This window comes from Nicotiana tomentosiformis, chromosome 7, assembly GCF_000390325.3.
Source record: "Nicotiana tomentosiformis chromosome 7, ASM39032v3, whole genome shotgun sequence".
Lineage (NCBI taxonomy): Eukaryota > Viridiplantae > Streptophyta > Magnoliopsida > Solanales > Solanaceae > Nicotiana > Nicotiana tomentosiformis.
In genome coordinates, this window is record NC_090818.1 from 100,916,829 (window position 1) to 100,927,061 (window position 10,233).

At 36.1% G+C, this 10,233-nt stretch overlaps 1 protein-coding gene across 1 annotated transcript; it reads left to right on the forward strand.

Moving 5' to 3' along the window:
* Positions 1–2,412: 2,412 nt before the first annotated feature.
* LOC104086439 (calcium-dependent protein kinase 13) lies at positions 2,413–9,905 on the forward strand. Its single transcript, XM_009590685.4, has 7 exons — positions 2,413–3,225; positions 6,383–6,526; positions 6,637–6,789; positions 7,985–8,100; positions 8,185–8,352; positions 9,162–9,392; positions 9,485–9,905. The coding sequence occupies exons 1-7, from the start codon at positions 2,595–2,597 to the stop codon at positions 9,632–9,634; spliced, it is 1,593 nt and encodes a 530-aa protein (XP_009588980.1). The 5' UTR covers positions 2,413–2,594; the 3' UTR covers positions 9,635–9,905.
* The last annotated feature ends 328 nt before the right edge of the window (positions 9,906–10,233 follow it).

Sequence of the window (10,233 nt, forward strand, 5' to 3'; positions counted from 1 at the left end):
GATAACAAGCATCACAAGAAAATTTATTATTTGTAAGAATCTTCAGGTTCTTTAATGGATGCCCACTCGAAATTTTAGTAATTCGTCTCATCATTATTGATCCAGGATGGCCCAAACGGCCTTGCCAAATCACAAAAATATTTGAATCAGTAAACTTCTGGTTTACGATAGAGTGTGCTTCAACTGTACTAATCTTTGAATAGTATAAGCCAGAAGATAGAGTTGGTAACTTTTCTACAATGCACTTCTGGCCAGAAATATTCTTTGTAATACAAAGATATTTCATATTCATTTCATCTATCGTCTCAACATGATACCCATTTCGACGGATATCTATAAAACTCAACAAGTTTCTTCGGGACTTGGAGAATACTGCATTGTCTATTATAAGTTTTGTTCCATTAGTCATAAATATAGTGGCTCTTCCGGAGCCTTAAATCAAACTTATATTACCAGAAATTATTGAAATATTTGTTTTTTCCTTATGCAAATAAGAAAAGTATTTCTGATCTTTAAATATGGCATGAGTTGTTCCACTATCAATTACACAAATATCTTCTTGATTCGTCTTTGATCCAAACATAATTTGAGGATTATCCATATTCTTCAAAATGATATAAATAAAATAAATATGATAGTAAACATCATTATCAAAGCATAACTTTTATTTATGTACAACAATACCATACTGTCTATTACAAATAACAAAAATTAAAATATTTACATTTCTACAAGTTCATCACCGATCACATGACTTATTTCTTCTTCCGGGAGTGCAAAGTAATCAGCTACATCCAAATGCATGAAGTCTAAATTATCTTCAGCATTTTTCTGTCTTCTTCAGGGAGGCTTGATAAAGCTCAACCAGGTGCTTTGGCGTACGACAGGTACGTGACCAGTGCCCTTTTTCCTCCACATCTATAGCATGCATTTTCTGCCTTTGCTGCTTGTACTGCTTCATGCTTTTGTTCCTTCCTTTTCCACTGCTGGTAGTGAGAAGGGTTCTTTGGTGTATTATTATTACCATGATTAGAGTTTCTTCCCCGATCACGACCATGACCACGACTGGGGCCACGTCCTCTTCCACGCTTATCTTGGTGGAAGTTCGTCTTATTCACTTAAGGGAATGGACAAGAACTACTAGGCCGGCTTTCATGGTTTTTCATTAATAGCCCATTATGTTGCTCGGCTACAAGAAGATATGAGATAAGTTCAAAATACTTTTTGAATCCCATCTCTCAATATTGCTGCTGCAGGAGCATATTCGAGGCATGAAAAGTGGTGAAAGTTTTCTCCAACATATCATGATCAGTAATATTATCACCACATAATTTCAATTGGAAAATAATTCTGAACATAGCAGAATTATACTCACTGATAGATTTAAAATCTTGTAGCTTTAGATGAGTCCAATAATAACGTGTCTGTAGAAGAACGACCATCTTCAGGGGGTCATAGCTATCTTTCAAATTATTCCACAATCCACAGTATGACTGGATCTTTAATAGTGAGATATTCCATTTTCAAGCCTTCATCAAGGTGATATCGTAGGAATATCATTGCTTTGGCACAGTCTTGGTTTGATGCTTGATTTTTGTCCATGATGGTGTCTGCCAGACCCATCACATCAAGATGAATTTCAGCATCAAGCACCCAAGATATGTAGCTTTTACCCGATATATCCAGGGCTACAAACTCAAGTTTAGAAAGATTTGACATTATTTAGAAAAAGAAAGTTTGTACCTCTGATACTTTCAAAGTATTTGCTCGAGATGGCAGAGTCTCATGCTGATAACGTGTTATAAAATAAATACTGTAAAGTAAATACAAGTATAGAGAGAATATGATATATTATTCAAATTTCAAACTTCTGTACATAATAAACTGAAAACTCCTCTATTTATAAAAGAAAGGAGGTTATTGTGTAAGCTGCTATTGCAAGCTGTTGTGTAAGCTGCTACTGCAAGCTGCTACTGTACCAGATATAGATAATCTTCTATCGGGGGTAATGATTATCTATAATGGAGTACCAAAATGATAAGCTTCTTCAGGGTGTTTATTTTCAATAGAGTACTAAATAGATAAACATATTTACGTCGGAGTCTCATATGGGTAAGATTCTTCAGGAAGGTTATTTACAATGGAGTACTAAATGAACATCCATAATATAATATATTTATAACAAAAATATATTTTTTTAGAAACAAATTAAGCTAGGGTATAATACATCCAAAAAAGACAAAAAAAACAAATTAAGCTAGGGTATGAGTATAACGATCTGTAAAGCAAAATTAACAGGCAATTAGGTAATTACTTAAAGTAAAAGAGAGATGTCAGTAATATTATCAAAATAGAAGGACTTTTTTACAATTTATTTATTTTTTAAAAACAGAAAAGAGCTTTCACTGTTTCACTTTACAAAAGCATCTGAAACGTTATCGTACACACCACCAATTTGCATTCCCAGTCCTCCTTTTTCTTCCCTTTTTCCATCTCCGGCAGCTCACAGCTCACTTCAACTTTTTCCACTGAGCTCCACTCCAATGTGTAAAACCCTAGCTAAAAATCTTTAAAGTTAGGGTTTCAAATTTGCAATGGGGAACTGCTGCAGATCTCCGGCAGCTGTCGCAAGAGAAGACGTGAAGTCTTCAAACTTCTCCGGCAACGATCACGGCCGGAAAGACAAGTCCAGCGCCGGAAAATCGCAAAAACCGGTAACCGTGTTAACCGATGTGAAAAATTCGAACGTTGAAGAGAAGTATTTAGTTGATAGAGAACTAGGCAGGGGCGAATTCGGAATTACATACCTTTGTATAGATCGTAACAGTAAAGAGCTTTTAGCTTGCAAGTCAATTTCAAAACGGAAGCTACGAACAGCTGTAGATGTGGAAGACGTGAGGAGAGAAGTAGCCATAATGAAGCATTTGCCGGTGAATTCAAGTATTGTGAGCTTTAGAGAAGCTTGTGAGGATGAAAATGCGGTGCATTTGGTTATGGAATTGTGCGAAGGTGGGGAATTGTTCGATAGGATTGTGGCGCGAGGACATTATACTGAACGAGCTGCTGCTGCTGTTACACGGACGATTGTGGAGGTTGTGATGCTTTGTCATAAGCATGGTGTGATTCATCGAGATTTGAAACCTGAGAACTTTTTGTATGCTAATAAGAAGGAAAATTCGCCTCTTAAAGCTATTGATTTTGGCTTGTCAATTTTCTTCAAGCCAGGTAAAAATGAAAACTCTAGTTGTGTTTCAATTTGTTTGCGGTTTACCCAGATTATTGTTCATGTCCTTTGTTTTTATCATGTTCGAGAATGTAGACTAATACGATTTAGAAAGTACATTATATACTCCACTATAGCATACTTTCCTTTTTAGTCTATCCCAAAAAATGCCAACTTTCTATATTTAAAAACAATTTTACTTTAAAGTGCTCATTTTACGCTTAGTAAGATGATTATATCCATACAAATGTCTATGACTTGTTTGAGACCAGAAGTTTTAAAAGTCTTTATTTCTTTCTTAAACTGTGTGTCTGTGTCTAGTCAAATACCATCACATAAATTGGGATGGAGTATGAGTTAGATAGTATATTATATATGTATTTTTTTAGGTGTATGATCATTAGAAGAGTTATCAGTTTTAGATGAAAAGACTAACAATCATAATGATCATCAGAAGAGTTGTCAGTTTTAGATAAATAGCTAACAATCATATCATGCAGTTAGGACACTTTACTATGGGAATGACATTAAGGTTATCTGCTGTAGTTACATACTTTTCTAGGAAGAGGAAATGTGTAGGTGAGTTAAGGTATTGGTGCCTGACAAATGTGTCATTGTTGTGTAGGCTGTAAAACTTCTTAGATAAAATTTGGTGGACCCTTTCATAAATATTAATATCCCCAAAGGTTCAGTGGGTAGAACAAACAAGTTGCTAAGCTTGTAATAAGTTACATTCAGTTGATGCTGGGGAAAAAATAGCCTCGTCTCCTTCATTTGTACTCGTAACTCTATTAGTACAACTTACCAGACAAGTTAGCTCTGTTACTATAACTTACCAGCGAGAAGAAATGGTACATTCACTTTGTTAAACTCATTGGTTAAGTCGAGAAAAAACTTAGTTTTGATATAGGATTACCAAGCAAAGGTGATGATATTTTTACCAAGCAAAGAAAGGACTGATGGTTTCCTTGCTGTTGTTTATTCTTATGGCAGAGGATTGTTTCTTCCATCAAACCTCGGAGGCTTTTTTGAGTATTGAAATTGAATGTATCATGTTGGAAACAAAGCAGAACCAATTTGTGTATTAGAGGTTGAAACTTTGAATCTTGCTGTGATGAGAATCTCTCTCGTTCAGTTTCAGGTGATTGTTCTTCTGTAATTGCGAAAGCCAAAAGGGTTACAAACAGTACAACTTACAAATGGTCCATAATTCAGTGCTAATCTTTGCCAAGTTGCGAGTTACCTTGTGACAAAGGCTTGGCTTCACCTAAACTGGAGGATTGCATTTGGGGTTTTACAAATGGCCCATGAGCTGTTTCCTGGATCAATTGATTGGTGGAAAGGCCTTATGAAGGAACTAAATTCTAGCAAACGTACATTCCTTAGGCCATTTCTACCCATTTACCTAAAACACTCTCCACACGCTTTTTATCTGAATTCCATCATATTCTGGCGCAGTTCACGAATCTTGAAAGTTATTCTACCATGTACTTCCAGGAGTAAGTATAAAAAACCTTAGCTACTATTGCAGTATGATAACTTACTGTCTAAAGGCTTTATTGGCGAACTGTTTTTTGCTTGGATTTGACGAACTTCAAGTTTGGCACCCCTTTAGAAGAATGAAGTTGAAGTGATATTAGACATGACCGTGATCCCAAAATACAAACAATTTGGATATCTAGGCGCATTGTTGGAGGAAAAAGGTACGACAGCTGAAGATGTTACCATGGAACTGAAATTAGGGTGATTGAAATGGAGGAATATTACGAGTGTCATACAATAGGAAGATACTTGTCAAAGTGAAAGGTAAGTTCTACGTAACAATTGTCAGACAGATAATGTTACATGGAAGTGAAAATTGAGCCTTTAAGTGTAACATATCTGCAAGATTAATGTCATAAAAGTTCAGGTTAATCGGTACGTGTGGTCATATAAGATTGCGTACGACATTAGAAATGATCAGATTTGACAAAAGGAACATTTTGTACACTTAGGATAAAATGAGGTCCCTTTATGGATATACGATGAAAATGAAACATAAAGGATAGAGCAAGAAAAAGTTGTCTTTGACTTGTGATCATTCTATCGCACTTACTAACTGTCATTTGGAAATTCATGTGGGATGATAGACACATAAACTGGAATAGATAAACTTTTTGACAACCAAATTGATTTAGGAGCTATCTTACTTCTTAGGGGAAAATTTGTGTGTGGGTTGGGGGGGGGGGGGGGGTAGGTGACTTCTCCAGCTTTGGTGTGTTATTCACGCAGAACTCCAGGTTACCACAGTATTTGTCTCCCTTCCGGTTTATGTGAACCTATTTCTTTTTTGATCCGTTCCAGAAAGAATGACCCTTCTCTAAATTTGAAAATTCTAATTTACCCACAATAAGAAGCTTTTATACCTGAACAAATACTCTAGCATGTTTAACACCACAAGTTTCAAAAGAACTATAGCCACATAAATGTTATGCTTGTTTAGGATAAATTTTTTTAAAAGTCTTCATTTCTTTCTTAAACTCCATGCCTAGTCAAAGGTTCACATAAATTGGAATGGAGGGAGTAATTATTAATTGTTATTCTTCTTTCTTAGATCTGGAAAGTTACTATTAAAAAGAAATTGGATCTGGAAAGTTTAATTGCTTGTTTCCATGTTTGTAGAAATTTCTTTCCATTTTGCTTAATATTTGGGCAACAAGAGATTGGATTACTAGCTAAATACCTAAGGATCAAGGTTTTCGGTGTTTCTCTCTCACAAAAGTAGAAAGTTTTCCTTTGAACATGACATTGTTATGATTACTCATATTTATTTTAGGCCTAAGGTTCCCTTCAAATAATTTAGTGTAATTTTGTTTGACTCGACAACTCTGTCAGTGTGCTTAGATTCCCCGTGTAACGGTGCTAACTTGATACTTAAAAAGGAAAAGAACAAATCTGATTATTTGGAAATAGAAATAAGGGATGTAAGGAAAAGAAAAAGAAAGAATCTTAGGTAACTATAGGTCTTGGACACTTAACCTTGTGGTACAAACAACTCTTCTCATTGCCTGATTATTTGGTATTTTTCACTAATACTTGCCTATCATATCTAATGATGTTGATTATCTAGAGTTGTTTAAAACATATTGCTCATGTTTATTGCTTAAATATGTATTTTAGGTGAGAGGTTCTCTGAAATAGTCGGAAGTCCCTATTATATGGCTCCTGAGGTGCTCAAACGAAACTATGGACCAGAAATAGATATATGGAGTGCAGGAGTCATTTTATATATTTTGTTATGTGGGGTTCCTCCTTTTTGGGCCGGTAAACTCTCTTCCTGCTAATTTTTCTCTCTATCCCCACTCCCTTAATTCCTTCATATGTGCATTCTCAGATGCCCCTCTCATTTTATTAAAACAACTCTCTTTGTACAGAATCTGAACAAGGTGTTGCTCAGGCCATCTTACGTGGGGTGATAGATTTCAAACGGGAACCCTGGCCAAGTATTTCAGAGAGTGCTAAAAATCTTGTACGGCAAATGCTGGAACCAGATCCAAAGCTTCGACTGACTGCAAAACAAGTACTTGGTACATAATGTTTCATATATGTTTAATAATTCTCTTGGAAAATGCCTTCCCTTTATCAAAGACAGAGCTATTGGATAGCCTAATTTGAAATGCATCAACTCTTTTATGTACTTTGCATTGTGCTGTGAAACATACGTGCATTTTGTATACTAGACCGGTTGACGAGATGACTGACTTGGAGGGTCCAGTTACGACTATTAACCAAGAAAATTGGTAGGTATCAGCACGTGTGACATAAGATCCACCTAATAACGAATCCAACAATGGCATCAACAGGCTAATAACCAATCGGTTGAGATAGCCCTATATTTCTTCTGTTCATTGATTTTGCTATCTAAACTTGTACCTAAAACTAACGAGCGTCCCCCAGATGCTAGAGAGGTGCTGTTTACCTTCTCTCCGCATCTTGGGCATAAATTATTGTCTGTAACTTGTCTAGTGCGTAACATTATCTTTATGGGAGAAAGCTAAGCAATAGTGTAACCATTGAAGAGACGTGCAAGCTCCATAAAGTGGTGAGAGCTTTTTTTGTAATGTCTGAAGATGAAGTAAATTTAGTGCCATTTTAATCTCCTTGTTACAGCCATACCTCAGTGCTAAGCTGCTCTACATGTGAATTGCCATTTTTGTGGGATGTCAAGTGATTGAATCTCTGCTCATGTTGGACAGAGTGGTGTAACTTAGATAGATTTTACTTTAAGCATCTTAATAAGCTCAAACTTCCACTTTCCATTATGAGGAATTCATTAAATCGCACACCGTAGCATTCTTGAGCCTTGTAGAGCTGCAAGGCTTAAAGAAGATCTTTTTTGGAAGTCATGGGTCCCACCAGACAATGATTGGACCAAACAAAGGAAATGCCGAAATGGTACTTTGAACCTCTAGCGATCTGTAAATTTGGGATGAAGAAGGATGAAGACAATGAAAAGCATGGGCACATTGATGTATATTTGAGTATCCATTTGATTGGAGGAAAGTATGATGTTTGATGTGGAAATTAGTTGACAAAGGAAATACAAAGAAAGAAGTGGCAATGCATATGTCCTTTCAAATTACTACAGTGAGGCAAGACCTAGTAAGGCCTTGTATAAAAGTTAATTTGGAGACCTAGTAATCAACTGCCAGTTAAATACAGCAGAAGCCTAATCTGACCCTCTTGTATTTTGTATATTGAACAAGTTCTCTTTTCTTGTAGAACACTCTTGGCTTCAAAATGCTAAGAAGGCTCCAAATGTTCCCCTTGGAGATGTTGTGAAGTCAAGACTTAAGCAATTTTCTTTGATGAATAGGTTTAAGAGGAAAGCTCTGAGGGTGGGTTCATTTATCTGACTCTCTTTTTTTCTTTATTTAGCTTTTCGCTTCTAGGACAATTAAAAGGTGCATATCCAAATGCAGGTGATTGCTGATTTCTTGTCTAATGAAGAAGTTGAAGACCTCAGAGAAATGTTTAGCAAGATAGACACCGATAATGATGGTATTGTTTCAGTCCAAGAACTAAAAGCTGGACTTCCAAAGCTCAACTCACAGCTGGCAGAATCTGAAGTACAAATGCTTGTTGAAGCCGTGAGTCTACCTACCTATTCCTTGATAAAAAAAAAAACTTTGTAATTTGAATTTCCCCTTTTTTCGGAGGTTGGCATATTGATGCTGCGCAGCATCTTAAAGAATGCTTCTGGTATTAGAGGTGATAACATCTGCATCAGTTGTCATTTCACGTGATATGTTTATGCATAAATAAGGAGGTTTCCATTTTTTGCTAGGATATTTTTTAGCAACCTTTTTGTTCTAGAATATCTCATTGTCGAGAGGAGTTATATATCCTGCTATTTTTCATGGGAATCAGCTGAATGAAAATATTGAATTTTGAACTAAGGGAAAAGAAAAAAGGAACCAGAAAAGTAAGTTTCAGAGATTTATGCTTTAAATTATTTGAACTTCATGTTAACATTAACTGATCTTCTGTTCCAAGTTTGTGAAAAACCTCTTGAAAAGAACTTTTCCTAGCATAGTCGACGAGTTCTTGTTTTGTCTTCTCGTCCTGTTTATATCTGGTTGGAAATATAGAATCCTCCTTATTTCTACTCACTTCTGCTGTGTTTAAATTGTCGTCTTCCAGTTACAGTCTTTGGCTCTATTAATATCTGCAATTTAGTTGATATAAGCTGGTTAAGATGGGTAAGCAGTCCTTTTGTTATGTTTGCTTGCTTATGTAGTTCATTGCAGCTAATATTACTGAAATGTCATCACTGATCAAGTTACTTAAATATATTTCACTGACTGCCCTTTTTTCTCTATCCACAAAGAAAAGTAGAAGAAAGGAAATAAGAAATTAAGCAAGAAAGCGTAAACATGGGATACTTTGTTTCATGCAGATTGATACCAATGGCAAAGGGACCCTGGACTATGGAGAATTTATTGCTGTTTCACTCCATCTTCAAAGGATGGCTAACGATGAACATCTGCACAAGGCTTTCTCCTACTTTGATAAGGATGGAAACGGTTACATTGAACCAGATGAGCTTCGAGATGCCTTGATGGAGGATGGAGCAGAAAACTGCGCCAATGTGGCGAATGACATTTTCCAGGAGGTTGATACAGACAAGGTGAAGCATGCGGCAAACCGAGAAGCCTCTGCTACTAACATGTATTTATCTTGGGATAGTATTTTCCTTATCTTCTCTCTCTACGAATGCAGGATGGGCACATCAGCTTTGAAGAATTTGCGGCCATGATGAAAACTGGGACAGATTGGAGAAAGGCTTCACGACATTATTCAAGAGGGAGATTTAATAGTCTAAGTGTGAAGCTAATGAAGGATGGATCGCTTAACTTGGGAAATGAGTAAGGTTTACATTTTTTCATCAAAATGAAGTATTGTATCGATGTGTATTTGATCTCGATGTGTATTTGATCTCTCGCCATTGTTTTCTGGGGTGCCCATTAGATTGTTTGCTTGCCAGAATGGAAAAGAGGCGACTTCATCTGGGTAACCGTTGTAACCATTTGAAACACAGAATGTATCCTATCCTCTTCCTCTTGACAATTGTTCCCCACAAAAAAAGAAAAAGAATTATTCTGCAGCATAATTTTTGTACAAAAACATATTTTTCTTGTTCCACCGTTGTCTGTGCCTATATTAGCATCGACATAGAGCATACATGGAAGTGTTCTTAGTTCAAAAGCCTTTCCTTTTCATTTTTTTTCCTCCAATTTTCGTTTTTATGTGATTTGAATGTATTACCGCCGTTTCGGGCAGGTGAAAGGGAACGCTAATTCTATCAGATTTTAGTCTGCATTAGCAACGTTGATGTAAAAGAACGACTTTTTTCTTTTGATATCTCTCGCATTTAGCTGGTGCTATTCTTTTTCCTTTCTGTCTTAATTTGTATCTGCTCTCTGATAAATTGGAACCTGAATGTTAATAACTGCTTGAACATGAGAAAA

Coding starts and splice junctions, on each gene's coding strand:
- LOC104086439 (XM_009590685.4), top strand. CDS start 2,595: ATGGGGAACTGCTGCAGATCTCCGGCAGCTGTCGCAAGAGAAGACGTG. Junction 3,226..6,382: donor GTCAATTTTCTTCAAGCCAG/GTAAAAATGAAA, acceptor TATGTATTTTAG/GTGAGAGGTTCTCTGAAATA. Junction 8,353..9,161: donor TACAAATGCTTGTTGAAGCC/GTGAGTCTACCT, acceptor TGTTTCATGCAG/ATTGATACCAATGGCAAAGG.